Here is an 18,966-nt window from a genome sequence, read left to right as displayed (position 1 = left end):
AAAACTGAAGTGTAGGCTCATACCAAGGGGAGTTACTCTTTAAAGGGGTTCTCCACCATAAGGTGATTTTAGTATGTACCTGGCAGACAGTTATGGACATGCTTAGGAAGGATCTGCGCTTGTCTTTGCGCTAAATGGCTATGTTGTAAGATTACCATAACACTGTGGCTAGCTTTTTGTGAACTGGTATTTCCTGTTTGAGTTTTATTTTTTGCCTACAAATCCCATAATTCAATTTTCCTCCCTCCCACACATCAGCCACCCCACCCATTGAAAAATAAATTAGCTGAATCCATGTGGTTTTTAATCAGGGTGCCTACAGCTGTTGCATTAGCTGCAGATTAATCTCTCTCCCACCAAGCGATCGCTCCACCCATTGAAGCAGACAGGCTCCCTTTCATCAGCTGACTAGTGAACCAGGTCTCGGTCGCATTGCAACCTGGGAAAAATCTGAGACAACAGTCATTTTGTATGCTGTTAAAAAAAATATTGGGGTGAAAATAACATAAGAATTGTGATAAAACCGTCACACACAGGTACAGACACTATATTATGAACTACACTCACTTTATAGCCCCTGTAGAATAGTCAAATAAAAAAATAAATCCTGGAATACCCCTTTAAGATCTTTTATTTTTCCAGCATACTGAGACTATGGCATTTTTTGCCAAGAAATCTCAGCATTTCTCTCCAATAAAAGTCTTTGGAAAGGAAAAAGGGCATGTTACTTTAGCATTGATGTTTCTGCTGCAAAAAATCAGCACCTATGGAGGTCAACAGTGATGCATAACATCACTACTTACCTCCACCTAGTGAGGCTGAGCTGTGCCAGTGACTATACAGCCATGGGATGGGCAGGAGGTATACATTTTATACCTCCTGCCTAGCAAGAACAGAGTAAATCAACAATCTGTATAGATCGCTGGTTTACTGTAACCCTTGCTGGGCTGAGTGCTATGCACCAGCCCAGCAATGAAAGAGGTAACTAGTGCTGGTATCCTAATCCTTGGCTGGACTGAGTGCTCTGCACAGGCCCAGCAAGGAAAGAGTTAACTAATCATGTTGAGTAGCGCTAGTTAACTGCTTGGGGTGGGGTATACAGCTGTCTATATAGATGACTGTATACAGTGATCAGATGTCCACTTACCCACCTCTGTTCCTGCTCTGGCCTGTGTAGACCTGCCTCTAGTGATGACATCACTAAAGGTGAAGCTACACAGGAAGAGGGCACAGCTGGAAAGAGGGTTGTGAGTCAACCTCTGTTAACATTGTGCATTTTATGCATGCCTTTTTTGTTTAAAAAAGGCATGGTAAAAATGTAAAATGTAAACAGACCCATTATGCACTTTAGAGTAACTAAAGGACATCGAAGGAGATTGGCAGAGGGGCATGGCAGGTAGACTGCAGCTGAGCACTCGACAGACACAGGTTATATATAAGGAGCTTCTAAATGTCTAGGTTCAGTAAGCTTATCACAGAGAAGTGGCAGAAGGCATCCTCCCATCAGCCCTTTCCTCTCCAGCTACTAGCATGTGATTGTGGGGGTAGAGTCTCTCAAATTTAGGAGAGCGACCTGGTTTTTTATATGTATGTCTGAATGCTGAATTTACTTTATAAGATGTTTTCTATACTTTATTTTGTATCATATTGCTAGTTAATTATTCGTGATTGGTAAACTTATATTACCAAGTGACCGCGGTGGTACAGAATCTATCTGGAGACTGTCGGCCTCATAGTAAGGATTACTCATCTCGCCTACAGATAGCATCAATGGTTGGAAACAAAGTCTAATCATTTCCAGGTACTCTGTAAAGGCGAGATTGTCCATGGAAATGCTTTCTTTCAATAAATAATGAATGTTTCCTGCTCAGAAAAATTACAAAATAGCATGCATGTAATATACATAAAGTAATACTGTCAGCTCCCAGAGGGATTTAATACACACAAATAACAAAAACCAAACAAACAGAACAATCAATTCTATTCAAATGCCACAAATTGTCAGAAGGTATTCTTTATAAGTGAAGTAAGATTAAGTGAATTCAAATCTTGTGAAGCAGCCTTTATTTTAGCTTATAAGTACTGTTGTATAATACTGACAAAAATACTGTAAATCCCAAAACAGGATACACAGTCGTAAGTCAGACCACGAGGAGCAGAGTACCCACTTCGGATTATAAGTCCTTATACAGTGCCGGTTCTCAGACATCTTTGTTTGTTTGGACAAAAATACTGTAGTGTAAGCTTCTATGGAGCCTGTATGGAAACACAGAGTCCCTACAGTCAAGGCTGTGTTTATAGCTCTTGCTGCCCTAGACACTGACCCCAAATACTGAACCCTGGTTATTAGTGGTTTGGCCTGTGCTCCCCAAGACTCAAGTGCTGTATAGGAAAATACCAGAACCTGGAACCTGTATACAAAAAGTAATCCTACCTTGGGCACAGTTCATCTATATATATATATATATATATATATATAAAACTCAATGTGTGTGTGTATGTATGTGTGTGTGTGTGTGTGTGTGTATGTATGTGTGTGTGTGTGTGTGTGTGTGTATGTATGTGTGTGTGTGTATGTATGTGTGTATTTTCCAGCATCACGTCCAAACAGCTGAAGATATTAACATGAAACTTGGCACACATGTTACTTATATGTCAACAACAAGCATAGGATAGGTGATTTAACCCTTATTCGCCCCCATTTGCCAGGGGCGGGTTTATTGTTTAAAGTCCCATACAAGTCTATGGGAAATATATGTTACTGCATAACTTCCAAACTGCTGGAGATATTTCGATGATACTTGGTCACATGTTACTTATATGTCCACTTAAAATATAGGATAGTTAATTTAACCCTTAACTACCCCCATTTCTGAGGGTCAGGGTTTTTGTTTAAAGTCCCATGCAGATCAATGGGAAATGTATGTTCCCACATAACTTCCTGTATGGTTGGAGATATTTCAATACCTGGTACACATATTACAGGTCAGGATAGGAGGACGGGATAGGAGGTCGGGATAGGAGGTCGAGATAGGAGAACGGGATACGAGGACGGGATAGGAGGACAGGATAGGAGGTCGAAATAGGAGGTCGAGATATGAGGACGGGATATGAGGAAGGGATAGGTGGTCGGAATAGGAGGACGGAATAGGAGGTCGAGATAGGAGGACGGGATAGGAGGACGGAATAGGAGGACGGGATAGGAGGTGGGGAGAGGAGGTTGGGATAGGAGCACTGAATAGGAGGACGGGATGGGAGGATGGCATAGGAGGTCGGGATATGGCAACAATATATAAGGACGGGATATGAAGTCAAAAGCTTCCTCCTTTGTTTATTTTCCTCCCCAACAAGGATTAGGAAGGAAAAACCGGGCAACGCCGGGTACTCAGCTAGTAATAATAATAAATGCTTTACATAATAAATACTACTACCATACAGTCTATGGATAAGGATGCATTAGAGACTTCTTTGGGTACCTCTGTTGCACAGTGTGCTATTCTAGGCTGTGCAACAGAGGTACTGGACTGTTTTGTCTGGTAAAATATTGGACACAATTGGCCTGATTGTCCCCACAATGTGTCTGATTTTTGTATCAGATAGATAACAACCAATCACAGCTCAGCTTTTTAGTACTCTGGTAAGACAAAAGCTTAGACAAAAATCTGACACCTTTTCTTCTAAGGCACAATGAGAGATCCGGGACAATAAAAGAAATCCGACAGCCCCATTTAAGTCAATGTTGGTGTCTATAATGCGACCGATCCACTGGCACAGTCTTTTGGTTATTCGGCTCCAATAACCAAACAGAACAATAAGCTGGTGTGATCCCAGCCTCAGATCACCATAGTAAAACTAATAAAATAGTAATTAGACCCTAATAAAAGTAAAACAAGCAGGGTGTAGCTATAGGTCGAGGGTCCTTGTTTGGTTTACAAACATGTGCACAGGATGACTACAACATGGGTTATGGTGGAGTAACATTATGAAGGTATCCTGACGTATACAGACAATGGAGCAAAAATATGATGTGAGTGGGGCCTATTGGATACAATTCAGAGATGTGTGAATAAGGCTCGGTATATGTCGACATTCCCTCAAAAAAGGTGTGGTGGCCCAGTACAGGAGTTGCTCCCCTGTAGCTTAGCTGCCCTGTCAGGCAGCCTCCCTACAGTGTCCCCTGGGCCCCCTGCACCTGTTTCACTTGTTCCTGTGCTTCTATGCCTATGTTATGCTATGTATTGTTTATAAAACGTGTTATGCCTTTAAGAACAGTTGACATGTGATTAACCTGTTGTCATGTGATTGTAACCCAGTAAGGTATCAGTGACCATGTGGCCTAAGGGTGACCTATGTGACCCTTCAGAGTCTCCCCCATATAAGCCCTGGGTGGAGCCTCTGCTCTCTCTCTCTTTGAGCTCAGCTCTGAGTCTTTGCTGAGGTCCAATGCAGTCAAGTCCTAGAGTGTGTCTGGAGTCCATAGGAGGCCTCAAGTCCATCCTGAAGCCACAAGCCTTCAAGTCTACAAGTAAGCTACAGTCACAGCTTAGTCAGTCTCAAGTCAAGTCAGTCACAGTCATCTATTGTCAAGTCAGAGTGGCCTGCACTAAAATTGTCCAAATCTACTGCAAGTCCCAGCAAGCCCTTAAGGTCTCTTAAGTCACTGGTCACCTCCGTGGGCCTGACTGAACTGGACTGATATATCTTTCACTCAGTAAAGCTACCATTGTCTGTAACTTGGCGTCTGAGTCATTATTGCCCCCCGTGCCTAGCCCAGGATCCAGCGGTATACCTTCGGGTGGTATTGAGGATAAACCACGTCCTGACGTCACGAATACAAGGGGTTAATGTCATCTGCCACTAGGGTAATTCCATCTGCCCTGCATCACACCCTCTACCACAAAGTGACATATACAAAGGCCCACAGCAGTGAGTCTATTCACGGGGGAGAGGGTTTTTTTTATAGGGCAGAGCTGTGTTTATAATGAATATATAATGCAGAGCTGTGTGTATGTGTGTACAGTGCAGGGCTGTGTGTTTGTGTGTATACAGTGCAGGGCTGTGTGTGTACAGTGCAGAGCTGTGAGTGTGTGTGCATTGAAGACATGAGTGTGTGTGCAGAGCTGTGTGTTTGTGGGGGTCAGAACAGTGCTGTGTGTGTATGTGGGTCAGAACAGTGCTGAGTGTTCAAGTACAGTGCAGAGCTGTGTGTGTCAGTGCAGTGCAGAGCTGAGTGTGTGTGTGTATGTATGTGTACAGTAAAGAACAGGATACGGGTGTGCGCCTTATGCGACAAGTCCTCCCCCAGTCAGAACTGTGTCCAGTATTGTCAGAAAATTGCATGCCGATGCAAATAAAGTTTGCGCCAGAAAGTGTACGGGACTTTATCAGTGGAAAGTGTTATACCTGTGGCGCTTAGAGGGGGAGGTAAAGAAAAGACTGTTGTCCACCATTGTGAAACGTTTAAGTACTGTGACCACCATGTGCAAGATCAGATCAGAAGCTATGTTACATTGTCAAGTATTGCCTGGACCTGCAAGGGTTAAAAATGTGCCGGAGAAGCGTGTGAAAATGTCACACGCTGGTCAGCATCTCGCCCCTGGGCGTGGCAATCATGTTGCTGAATCGATGCCAAAGTGGAACTGTAAAGATCCGCCCCTTGTTACCGGGGGAGCAAAAGTCAGCGCTGCACCGCTGATGCACTTCCAGCCAGCGGCCATTTTCCCGAAGCCCTGAAGCGTTGCGCTGCCGGATCCTCCCAGTCGGCCGGAACTCAGCAAGCGGAGCAACATGGCGGAACAGGCAAGCACACATGCAGAGAGTCCCAAGATGGCGCCGGAGGCCCGAAGTTAGCTGACCGTCTCCAGAAGATTTCCATCGGGGCCGAAGAGGCCAGCTACCAAGTCCCGCTGCCCGAGGACGATGGAGATTGGCCACCGGCGGAGCGAACGCTGACATCTTCTCGTGCATCACAGCCGGTGAGGCTGTCCCCTCACCATCGGACCTGGGGGTCCTAGGCCAAAATTCACACCGAGAAGTCAGAAGTTAGTACCCCGGTTGAGGCCACTTTCTCTACCCCTCCTTCTACCCCTAGCCCAGAGGAAAAAAACAGGCCCAGAAGTCTGCTTTACGTCCCCGGTCACCACCATTACCTAAGTGGTTGTTTGGCAATGAGCTGCAAGTTATCCCATATCTGCGACAGTATCTGCTACCCTTGCTGTCCCCTAAAGTCAAAGGCATCTGTCCAGAAGAAGAGAAATATTTGCCCGGCCCCAAAGATTTGTCATGGCACCAAAGATTCTACCACAGTCGTCTGTGAATGTGCCCAGGCCTACTCCAGTGGTCGAGGAGGTTTGGCCAACCAGCGGGCACCAACTGAAGTGCCTCGGCCTACTCCAACAGAGGAGGTTTGGCCGGCCCAACAGGCACCGACTGCTATTCCCCCAATGGCGCAAGCCGCTGCAGTACAAATGGTGGTCACCATCAGCCCCACCATTACAGAGTTTATCTTGTCCCGGGTCAACTGGAACACCCGTGTGAGGTCCATTAGAGGGTGCAGAGAAAAAGTTGAGCAGTTGCCTATTGCAACCAGTCAGATTGTTTCTTTCAAATTTATAAAGGTCTCTGAAAATAAAAAAAAGCTATCTAATTGGTTGCTATGGACAACTGGTCAACTTTTCTTTTGCACAGGTTTTAATAAATCTCCCCCACTATCCACTGTTTTCATTGACTGGCTGGCAGAAGGCTGGGAAAAAATTTGCAATTTTAGTTGCTACCTGCTGGTGCCACCCCCCCCCCCCCCCCCTCCCCAAATCAGGCACCACTCTAGGTACTGGCCCTCCATGATAAGACAAGAGGTATGTCTCAGACTAGCTAGGCTCCTCAGGTCTGTTTTCTTTTCTTTTCATTCTTTTTTTTTATATATGAGCTCCTGACTGGACCCCAATACCATTTGCCTATATGGCTTCTATCTATAGGTTCTGGTCCCATGGGTAACTGAAAAACTTGGAATAGTTTATAAAATATACTGTTTGCTTTGCTTGAACCCTTATACTTTTTTGCACAATCTTGCATCCATTAAAAATGAGAAGAAAAGACATCTTTGCTATAAATCTGTATGTAAAATTATAGTCAGCCCATGTGTTGAACGACACCACAACTAGGGCCCAAACCCCTGTCTATATATGCGAGTGGAATTGTCCTTTAATTCATAAAGCCTCTAGAACTAGCTTAATATAGATTTATATATTTCATTCGATTTGATTTTATTAAAAGTACCCTGTGGCAGAGTTTGTTTGAAGAAAAACATTATAAGTTATTTAGAAAGAAACCCTAAATGCAACTAGCACTCACCAGCTTTTTGTTTTATTTTGTTTTGTTTGGAACTCATTTGTGGCTTAGTATAACTAACATTTTTCTTTTTTTTTTCTCTCTTTTTTGAATAATACACAATGTAAAGTGTAACATCCAGTCAAAAACCTGTCGTCCACATTCCCAAATATCACATTCTTGTACCTCTGTTCCTGTCTATGAGGTTGATCCTTGCTGTAGCTGTACCGGATACACAGCTGCTCTGTTTGAATTTCACTTTTTGACCTCATTTACATGTACAACAGTAGAATATTGATCACAACAACGACAGGATTTATTAATAGCCCGTATCCTCTACAAATCACTTATGCTTTCCAGGGGAAGAAGAACAAAACATTTAAAGTTACACAGTACACACTGACTACAATGTATCCACACACATCACATGGCAATAATTCCAACTATCTTGTAAGCAAATCTGCTGTAGATCTAGTGTTTATGAAACGCGTGGGTGACAAAAGCTAATAGACTAAAAAATAGAATAGAAAGAAGATTGTTTTATAATCCACCAGCAGAAATCACTGCTTTACTGGAGAACAATGGACACACAAATGCAGCTAGAGTACAGTAGAAAAAGGCCTTAGATTTCATACTATGCCGAGGACAATCTTCTATTTTCTGTGCACTAAATAATGAATGAAACAAAGGAAGGTTTATAGCTGGGAAGAGACAAGACGTGATGGCCTTTCACCTAATTCTGGACAACTGGCAACACTTATAATTGAATATTACTTATATAGACCTCAGCTGCTGCGGATCCTCTTGAAAGACAGTAATTCCCACATTTATTTTGGAGTATGTAATATGATGTTCTACAGCAGTCATTACCTACTGGAATAGAGGATGCATTGGGTATGAATGGTGAATGTGGCCCATAAAAGAAGGGGAACCCAGCTTGGGCTGGCAACATGGGTGGACTGGTCCCAGGGTAGGGGTGTGCTGGCATGAACTAGTGCCAGTAGGAATTTTGCTTCAATACATTATGAATTAAACAAGTTCACAGATCTCTTGGTACAAGTATTAAACATTCCCCCTTACATTACTCTTCCCACAAAGGTATAGATATAACAATAGGATTTTACAAGGGGCTTTAGCTGAAGATTCGGACAACCATATATAGGCGATAGAAGAGCAGTTTGTTAAACAAAAGGAGGGTGGATGTGTCTATAGCTATACACCCAGATGTACATAGTTTATGATATCCACCTCCATATAGCCTCCATCATGTTATGGTGAGTGAATGGCACATATAATCCAGGACAACCCCCAGCCGTGTGACAGTAGTCCTGTCTGTGACCTGTGCTTACCTCCAGCAGTAGTGACAGCAAGAAGACACCAGCACACTGCCAACTCTTCATGTCTCAAGCGCTGCCTTTAAGACATCAACCCAGTGATCAGTCCTACTTCGTCCAGCATCAATGGCCAGTTCCCAGCAGAGAGTAATGATAGGTGTAGGGTCCCCCCCAAATTACTGTTCCAGCCTTCAGTTTAGGGTCTCCTCATCTGCTGTAAACTCACATAGCGGATCCTAGATATTCAGGACAACAATACAAAAGCTGAGTATAGAAGATTGATCCTGGGACTCCTGTGCTGGTTACAAGCTCATCCTCAGCAGATGACAGACCTCAGGGTGGCTGGTCCAGGAGGGGGCGAGGATGCTGATCATGTGGGAAGGAGAACACAAAAAACGATGCGGGAGGGGACGTGAAAAATGAAGAAAGAAATAGCAGCAGGGAAACGAAGGAAGGGTGGAATCCTAAGCTCGATCCCTCATGGTAATGGATGGAGAGGGAAAACTGAGATCACACAGTGAGGAGGGGATTAGGAGGAGGAGGAGGGGGGTGCCTGGCCCTTTACACCTCCCTCCCTCTTTCCATCCCTGTCGGCTTTCTTTATGGCAGCAGTAATGAGATCTTTCATATTCTATTATTATTGTCCCCAGTCCTGTGTCAATGGCCTGCAAAGCACCTAGTTATAGTACAGGCTGTGCTGCGGAGCTGTACATGAAGAAGGGGCTCTGCTATCTGTCACCAGATGGATGCTGGCCGTATGTCTATACAAAGCTCACTTAACACTGATGTAGCAGTGCTCCATTAGTCATTTACTTTCTACAGGGGAATTGAGTCTGGTATAACTCACTTAGCTAAGATACTGCAAATAGGTTTACCTGGATCATATTAAGTTGTACACAGTAAAAACTCAACTCCACACCAGTCTTCTCATTGTGACAAGCGTATACTGTGCTAAAGCTGGTTTTATACGTAAAATCATTTTAGACAGAACTAAAGATTTTCATAGAAAGGTGTTCTGCTGTAAAAAAAATGTTAAATGGAATCTGTCAGCTGTATGTGCGGCTAATGTACAGGGCTCTGTATGTCACTCAAAGAGTGGCTGGGAGGTGAGGGCTAGTAAGGAGGCTTCCCAGGTTATGGCACTTGAGCAGCCAACTTCCACTCCTTGACATTTGACTGAGAAATAAAACATTTTTTTAGATGTTTCTCAACCACTATATGGCAAGTTACATTTTTAAAAGGATAATGGTTTTGGGACAATGAGTTTACAAGAGAAGTAAGAATCAGTTGAATTGATCCTGAACCAAAGTACAACACAGAGCATGTAAACTGGCATCAATGTGGGTGATGATTAAGGGTAGGTCACATGTAACAGATCCGCAGCAGGAACAGCTGGAAGCACACTATAGGGTTGGGTCATCGGTAGATCCGCAGTGTATTTTACATGGATCCGTTACATGAGACCCTACCCTAAAGGGTACTCCAGTGGAAATCAAATGTTTTTTAATCAACTGGTGCCAGAAAGTTAAACAGATTTGTAAATCACTTTTTACTTTAAAAATCTTAATCCTTTCAGTACTTATCAGCTGCTGTATGCTCCAGATGAAGTTGTATAATTCTTTCCAGTCTGACCACAGTGCTCTCTGCTGACACCTCTGTCCATGTCAGGAACTGCCCAGAGCAGGAGAGGTTTTCTATGGCCAATTGCTTCTACTCTGGACAGTTCCTGACACAGACAGAGGTGTCCGCAGAGAGCACTGTGGTCAGACAGAAAAGAACTTCACAACGTCCTCTGTAGTATACAGCAGCTGATAAGTACTGGATTTTTAAATAGAAGTAATTTACAAATCTGTTTGACTTTTTGACATCAGTTCATTTTGAAAACATTTGTTTTTCATCGGAGTACCCCTTTACAGTAATTGTCTTACAAAAATAAATTCTCTGTATTAAATCTTTCAGTTCCACAATAGCTAGACCAGGGTTTACTATCCAGGGTTTTCAGGAAACCAGGGGTCCTTGAGCGTAATACACAGCAACAATGAGACCTAAAGTTAACAGAGTTCAGCCTTCCTAATGATTAGGAGTTACAAAGCAGAAGACATCTCTGAACCAAACTATAGCACTAGACAAGGATTGCAGAACTGCTTCACTGCCACCAAACAATTTATTATTATTATTATTTTATTTTTTTTGAGGCAGAAATGGCATTAGGGGTTTTCCAAGCATGAGAACATTTCTCAGGGGGTTACCTTGCAGTGTTAAGATCAGACTGCTTTTTTCTAATAAATACATGTAAATTCATATAAAAGGTTGGGAGCAACATTTAAAGAACTAAGAGCCACTGCCCTTTAAGAAGTTTTGAAGGGATTGAATATCTCTGAATCATTGATTTCTCACATTGAGGATGACTATATACAATATAGCGGAAAACATGCTAGCATACTTGGTTGTGGGTATAAAAAATGGCATTTAATTGGGCAGAAAAACTGTAGCTGCCATTTTATTAATAATTTTAAATGATCTGAAGATGCTGATTTCTTACTGTGTGCATCTGTTAGTAGAAATATATGTGCTCATGTATAGGCATGTGCAAGGGCATACGTAACATAGAGGCAGACCATGCTGCAGCTATGGGGCCCCTAAAGAAAGTGGGTCTAGACTGACTGGTCCCATTCCTTTTGCTACTGGTAGGAAACTGTACAGGACTCTTCTCCCCAGGGAAATGCATTGGAGGCAAATACAGGGATTGGGTACTGATCTAAGGGTCATGGAAAGCATGGAATAAACACCAGGCCTTTCTGTCTTGAGGGGGCAAAGTCAAGAGCTGTAGTAGGCAGTTCATTTTTGCTAAAGGGGCCTCCCATTTTCTTTGTACGCCACCACTGTGAATGCGCACACATATATGTTAATTAAAGTAAACATGTGTGCGTTTGAGGAGCTTGCTTGAAGTGTAACATATATATACCTGGTTTATATTGTTCTGTTATTACCAGTGTCAAGGATATCCAATGTGCCTCCAAATCAGCTGTTCAACACCCTGCTCTACCCAGTGACCTGGGCGGGTAGTCATGCACCGTTAATTGAATAGCGGTGGTGTCGGGTAGCTGCAGCTCAATGGCTTCCTGCCCTGTTCACTGTGAAGTGTTCAGCTCTGATCAGTTGATTGGGAGGAGTGCCGGGTGTTGGCACCCTGACAATCAGTCATTGTCTGCTGTATTGCTGGGTTAAAGGTGGCATCTTACTCCATATAGCATGGTCACCAATGTGGACAGTGGTGCTATGACTACATTTGCTTTCTATTGATTGTCCTGGGAGCAGAGGTACAAGACAACATCCCACTATGTCAGAAGCATCATCCGCATCTCTATCATCCTCCACTATAGTTACAACTTTTTTGGACAAGGACAGACACCGAGACAACAGACCTGACCATAAATCCCACAACAGGGGATAATTTCATTATCAACTTATCTACACACTCCCTCACGGATATTGAAATATCTTTACTCCGGCAGGGTCTATACTTTGTTCCTGTAAACAAACCAGACCTTTTTAATTGGATTAAGGACATTCATTTATTTGGGAGAAAACTCAAGTGGAAAAAATTCTTTAAGTTCCATGATAAAATAACCTGTGTAAAATTTTGGATAGAACCAGAGGATCTTGATGGTGTAACTGAATTGGCATCCTTATTAAAAGAAAACGAATGAAAGATTGGCAATGGGCCGTTTTTCACATGCCATCCCAAAAGCAATACACCAGCACCAGCTGGGGACAGGGACTGTATAGACACATTTGTTGACGTTGTCTGTCATGAGATTGAGTCTTTACTCTCTAACTTTACAGTCTCTACTTATAACCTGCCATATTGTGATCGCCAGGCTCTGAAGAATTTGGAATCAGATAGAAGTACTCTCATAAAGCTCTCCTATAAGGGGGGCAATTAAGTGCTTCTTAATCACACTGACTATGTAAAGATGTGCCTAAACATTGTTGGGGACAAAACAACTTATCCTGTTCTGGAGAGGGACCCTACCACTACCTTTCAAAAAGAACTAAATACGCTTCAGCAACAGGCTTTAAAAGATTGTCTGATAGATGAAAAAGAGTACTCTTTTCTTTATCCAGCCACGTCATGCCTTTCAACATTTTATGGACTTCCAAAAGTTCATAAAGGCCTCACCCCTTTGAAGTGTAGGCCAATTATGTCTGGCGTTGGCAATTTAACCCAAAATACAGGCATATTTAGATCAAATACTTTGCCCTTTTGTACTTATTTTACCTTTGTATCTAAGAGATACAATGGATCTATTAGTGAAAATAGAAGATCTCACACTTGACCCGGAATGCTGGTTATGTTCGATAGAAGTGGAGGCGCTTTACAGCTCCATCCCCCATGAGGCGGGGATGACTGCAGTAGCCCACTACCTTTAGAGTAGAAGTATACATTGTGTACCATACAACCAATTCATCTTGTTTCTTTTACATTTCATCCTCACCCGCAACTACTTTACCTTCAACTCCCACACCTACTTCCAGCTCAGGGGCACTTCCATGGGCAGTTTTGTGGCACCCACTTATGCCAACTTGCTCCTGGGCTGGTGGGAGGAGTTGATCGTCATCGGGGAATCATATACACATTTTCACAAGTATATCCAATATGCCGTCATCTGGTCACGTCCAGAATGTGAATTTGAGAAATTAATGGTGGCCTTAAACAAGAACAATATTGTCAGACAGAGACAAGATTTACAAATGCCTTAATTATGTTAATTGCAAAATGGTAGTCTACCTGGCATCTTGCCCTTGTCTTTTAAGCTACATGGGCAAGACCAAGAGAGAGCTAGAGCGACAGGTTTTAGAACATGTGGGTGATATCAAGCATAAATGTGAAAAACCCATCCCCACTCACATGCACAGTCATCACCCAGATAATCCTCTATCAATTACCTTCCAAGTGATTGAAGTCTTACAAAAAGACAGAGGTGGAGATACAGACCAATTGCTCCTACAAAAGGAGATCAAATGGATTTACCGGCTATGTACTGTAGAACCTACTGGCTTGAACAAAATATTATCATTTTGAGCCTTAATTTTGCTCTATTTTTTAGTTTTATTTCAGTAGCATTTTTTCATTCAGCAGCGTTTTTGTCACCTTCGCTTTTATGTGCCATTTTGTCTTACCATAACTTATTATCTATCTGGATTATTTTTCAACTAATGGACTTAATCCATTATTACTATCCATCATTATTACTATCAGATTACATCTTTCATATCTAGGCCTTCTGGCCAATATTTTTTATCACTATCCATGCACTGTATGCTTCTGGTCTCAGCCCTGGTTAATATATCATTCGTGTATCAACTACCTTTTATGTGTTGCTTTTTCTCATATTATTATTTGTTATTCACTTCACCAAGCTATCTGTAGCCCATGGTATTATTGGTAGGGTTTACCTAGTTTAATTTCCACCCTAGTATAAATCATATGTGCCACTTTTAGTAGTAGTAGTAGTAGTACTTTTCCTCTCTGACACCTCCTTTGCTAACCAGTTCTTGCCACTTTTGTCCCCCTACATAGGCATTTATTAGCTTGATACGCACCAGCGCATCTTCTGTCTGTCACCAGCTGAAACGTCACCTCAGCAGTTTGAAGCACATTGAGGGTCACAGGTAATAGATCAGCACTTCCGTTCATCTGGAACACAGTGCGGTCCACAGCCCGCAGAGTGGCGCATCCGTATATGCACATCACTCAAGTACCAGCCCCGTCACCTCCAGTCCGGCCACGCTTCCATATCGTGAGGGGACAAAAGCTTGGTTAGTGTACAACTATTATTAGTAGCTGGCTACAATTGCCCAATATTGTGTTGTATTTATAACGGCCTTACATCTGCTGCCCATTTATGGCTTAGTCCTGTTCTGTTAGTTGTTGTGGCTATTGCATTATAGCTATAGCCCCGTTTATCTACTGCCCAATTATGCACAATTATGGCTTAGTCCCGTTCTGTTAGTTGTTGTGGCTTTTGCATTATAGCTATAGCCCCATTTATCTAGTTCTATGGCCATTGCATTATTAGCCAGTCCTCATATTGCTCTAGTCATCGGTGGGCACAGGCGCCATGGAGTATTATCCACATTAATACCTCCATTGAGGTAAGGGATCTTGGCCCCTAATACTAAGTAGTTTTGTCTTTATCAGCTGCCGGCTCCTATAGATTCTGTTCATTTTCATATCTTTATCGTTTCAGCACAACTATATGGTGGATCATCTACTGTAATGTGTTGCTTTAACTATATCAACACCCACCACCATGTTGTACTAGACATATCAACATCTTTTGGCCGGGTATGCTATACAAAAATTTTGGGGACTAATTTTATATATATATATATATATATATATATATATATATATATATATCCTTTCTATACAATTGCTTGATGTTTGAAGCACATTCTATACAATTGCTTGATGTTTTGCCGGTTATTTTACAGCAGCACTCTTTTTATGCATCCATGACAGCTATTACCGGTATATGCTTGACAGCTATATATAATCCCATTACTATTAATAATTTTTTTATTCATTATATAGTTCCCTTTGGGATATAAGTGATCTGCGTGTACCTCTTTTCTCCTACAGGTCTTGTGTGATCATCATAACAGCATAGGACGTTTTAAGTTCTTCATCATATAAGAACATTATTCTAAGAATAATCCTCTACTGGATTATATGTGATTTCTATATGATTTCTAATCATGGATGCTATTACTATCTTGACTAACGTCTATACGACCTGTATGTCTATGTGACTGACCCTCTCTTTTAATCTCCACATTATTAGACTACGACTGTGACGGTGACTACTCCTAACATTCACCTTTGCCTCTAACATATGTAACATATGTTTGTTTAATTTTATATGTATTATCTGGATTATTTTCTGAATTATGCTACTTCTCCTCCAGGATTTTTGGAACATGAGAATATGTTAAATTGGTGGTCTATCTAACATTACCATATTTTGTTTTAGACCCTATATTTATCCTTTCCCCTTTCCACACTTAATTGTAGTGAGGGTAAGGGTTAGAATAGGCAGGGTCATTTGTTGATAGAATATTCACCTGTATCCTATTCCCTCCCTTCCTAGTGTTTATTGCTATAACACACAACAGCTATAGCATATCTTTTGCCTGACTGTCATATATGTTTAGGCTGAGGTGATTATTGTATTTACCATATTGCACAACTTAGTTTTTGTATTTTGTCCTATATTTTAAACTGAAGTTAATAAAATATATTTTTTACTTTATTATTTGAGCCTTATTGGTAAAGTCCATATAAGCTTTATATTGTCCTGGGTAGTAATGTGTCACCTATATAAAGTTAATGTAGACTAGCTAACAGATGCATTGGAAAAACAGGGCATTAATTAATCCTGGATCTGCTCAGCAACCCCTTCGGGGCACCATTTAAAAGCAACCCTGTATGTTAACTTAGGTCCTTACCTGTCAAACGCTGTATCACACGGTCATATCCACGGCACCTTACCAAAATCTAAATAAGGGGTGCCTTCTGCCAGCATAGCACACCCTTATAAGGCAAACAATCTGGGATTGTCCACAGAAGCCATTCTTATAGTAAAGTAACATGACATATGTCATCAGTAATGTAATAACAGATCTATGCAGCGGTACTCACACTCTATTGCTTTTGAATATGGTACTTTTAATAGGTCGGGTCAGCAGGAGACTGGGGCATCAAACAGTAACATGTCAGACGGTTCCTGCTGATCTTGTAGCTAGGATTTCTTTTTTTATTCTGTCTGCACTGCACTGTGTGAAGATTTCAAAGTAAAGTATTAAATATTCACATTAGTATAGACCTACTGGAAGTCTTGGTTAATATACATCTAAGGAATCTTTAGTTTTTTACTCTCACAGCTGAAAACAGTGTAAAACTGAGCATAACCAGATTCTTCTACATTGTAGTTTGTTCTTAAATGGGCATTGTCATTTGCAAAAACAATTTAGATAATAACATTGTATGTATATTTTTAATAGTCATTGGCAAAAATGTGCATATTCTCTGGTGATGAAAATGCTGTCTTGTCCCTGCAGCTATTATGTTAGTGTCTCTGTGCAAAGAAAAAATGGTTGTGTGATATGCTCCCGGCTCACACAGCAGGCTGATTGACAAGCTGCGAGCCTGCACAGAGCCCTGCTTGTCCGGCCCACATTTCCTATATTTTGTCTCTGCACAGAGACACACAGGCAATAGCTGTAAGGACAAGTCAGCATTTTTTTCTCCCAAAAAAATAAAAAATTTTTAACCAAATGTTATTGTCTACAATCTATGAAAAGTTGTTTTGCAAATGACAGGTACACTTTAAATGATCTTAACCTCTTGAGGATTGTATATACCCTGCATCCCCGTTCCTTAAGGACTCAGGGCATACCTGTACACCCTGGTCCCGTTTACCGTGTTTAAACCGTTCTCACCAGCAGAGAACGGGTTAAACCCGGTAGGTCCTGGTTACTATGGGCAGCCAGGACCCACGGCTAATGCTGCACACAGCTGATCGGGCCGATGCCCGGCATTAACCCTTTAGATGCCGCAATCAAAGTTGATCGCAGCATCTAAATTGAAAGTAAAAGAATCCTGGCAGCTCAGATCTTCGTGCGCATACGGGAGCATTTTTACTCCATGCGCACGGGAAGAATTGGTGCTCCCCGTCTATTGGCACATGTAGAGGAATCGCATGCGAATAACCTGGAGTGTCTGCGCTTGGCAGGCCTGGAATTTTTTTTTAATAAAAGCCGGCGAGCGCACAGACAAAAAACTCCTTCAGAGGGAGTTGCATTGGATAATCCGTACCAATGCAACAGGCCCTCTAGGGTTAAATGAGAGGACTGATATAGCAGTGTGCTTTTAAGATCTAAAAGCCTCCATCCAATCATCCTTGTTTTTCCAAGTCACGTGTGTGGGTGTAACCTAAGGTGAGCAATCACCCTTAGCACATACCTGTATATATAGTGCACTTGTCCAGAGTAAGGTATATGGCCGAATGAAGCACTGAAATAGTGCGAAACGAAGCTTGTTGCCTACCTATACCCCCCGGTGTATGTCCCTCTCCTTTTCATGTACATGTGAGTATGTTTGAACAAAGAAGTCATTGTGCAAGAGACGAAGTTTTGGTGAGTGGCCGTTTTTTTCTTCAAGTTTTTCTGGTGATATTTTAGGGCCTTTTACGCTGAGGATCCCCCGGTGACCCTATAGTGTGCCTCCAGCTTTTTCCCCCCATGTCCTGCTTGCAGCAGTCCGCTTCTATGAGCAGCCACACAGGGACCCGTGAGTCACCACGCACACTTGTAGTGTACTCATAGACATCATGGACGTGACATCCGCCCGTCATCTCAGTTGATCACGATCCTCCATGGTCACGATCAGTTCCCTAAGCGGGACACATTGGGTATGAAACGCGCTCAGCTCCTGAGCATGCTTCATATGATGGGAGCTTGCTCAGGACATACGTGTACCTCCTGCGTTCTTGAGGGAGATCTTTGTGTTTATACTATACCCTATAATCTGACCTCATGAGGCACTGAATGATCTCCTACCAAAGCAGACAGCATCTATGTGGACTATCACATGGAACCATGGTTACCAGCTGCATGGCACAGTGGTGAAATGTAGTGACTCCACCTAAGATTACATATTAATAATTCATTACAAATTATTATATTATTTGTAGGCCTGAAAGATGTGATATTGAGCTTCTGTTATAGTGTACACATAGTCCACCAACCTCTAATGTTTCCAGTTTGCTACATGCAAACTGGCATTTTCAGAAATGAAAGAAGCGATCTGATTGGTTGCTATGGGCAACTAAGCAACTTTTCCTCTAGACAGGTTTAAATAAATCTACCCCATTTGTATATACTCACTTTTTTATTATTTTGGATTTATAAAAGTTATGTTTTATTGCTTGACACATGATAATAAAAGGTATTATTAACCCCGTGAGTTATATGTTATATGGTAACCCTAGGTCTGGTCTCTGCATTCTTTAATTCTGAATTGTCAGAACTGAATATAAAATATATAAAATGTGGTGTTGTGATATATTGTTTCTGCAGTATTTTCTATGTCTACAATCATAAAAAAATTTTTAATAAAACTTACTACTTTTATGCCTGCCTCATAGTTGTGTTTTTTTTTGTCTTCCTTCATTTTGTCATCTTAGGGAAACAAAGCTGTTCAACATCGATGACGTCCATTAGGCAGACCCTGACGTAT

The 18,966-nt window shown here is 41.9% G+C and overlaps 1 protein-coding gene across 1 annotated transcript in view; it reads right to left on the bottom strand.

The window, feature by feature from the left end:
• VOPP1 (VOPP1 WW domain binding protein) overlaps positions 1-9,228 on the bottom strand; it is a 160,513-nt gene extending 151,285 nt beyond the window's left edge. The window contains exon 1 of the mRNA XM_056520538.1: positions 8,676-9,228. Coding sequence (XP_056376513.1) covers positions 8,676-8,726 — 51 coding nt within the window. The 5' untranslated portion in view covers positions 8,727-9,228. The remainder of the gene's footprint in view (positions 1-8,675) is intronic.
• Between the last annotated feature and the right edge of the window lie 9,738 nt (positions 9,229-18,966).

Source organism: Hyla sarda, chromosome 5 (assembly GCF_029499605.1).
Source record: "Hyla sarda isolate aHylSar1 chromosome 5, aHylSar1.hap1, whole genome shotgun sequence".
Lineage (NCBI taxonomy): Eukaryota > Metazoa > Chordata > Amphibia > Anura > Hylidae > Hyla > Hyla sarda.
Note: the sequence above shows the minus strand (reverse complement) of the source record. Positions and strands in the feature narration are given on the sequence as shown.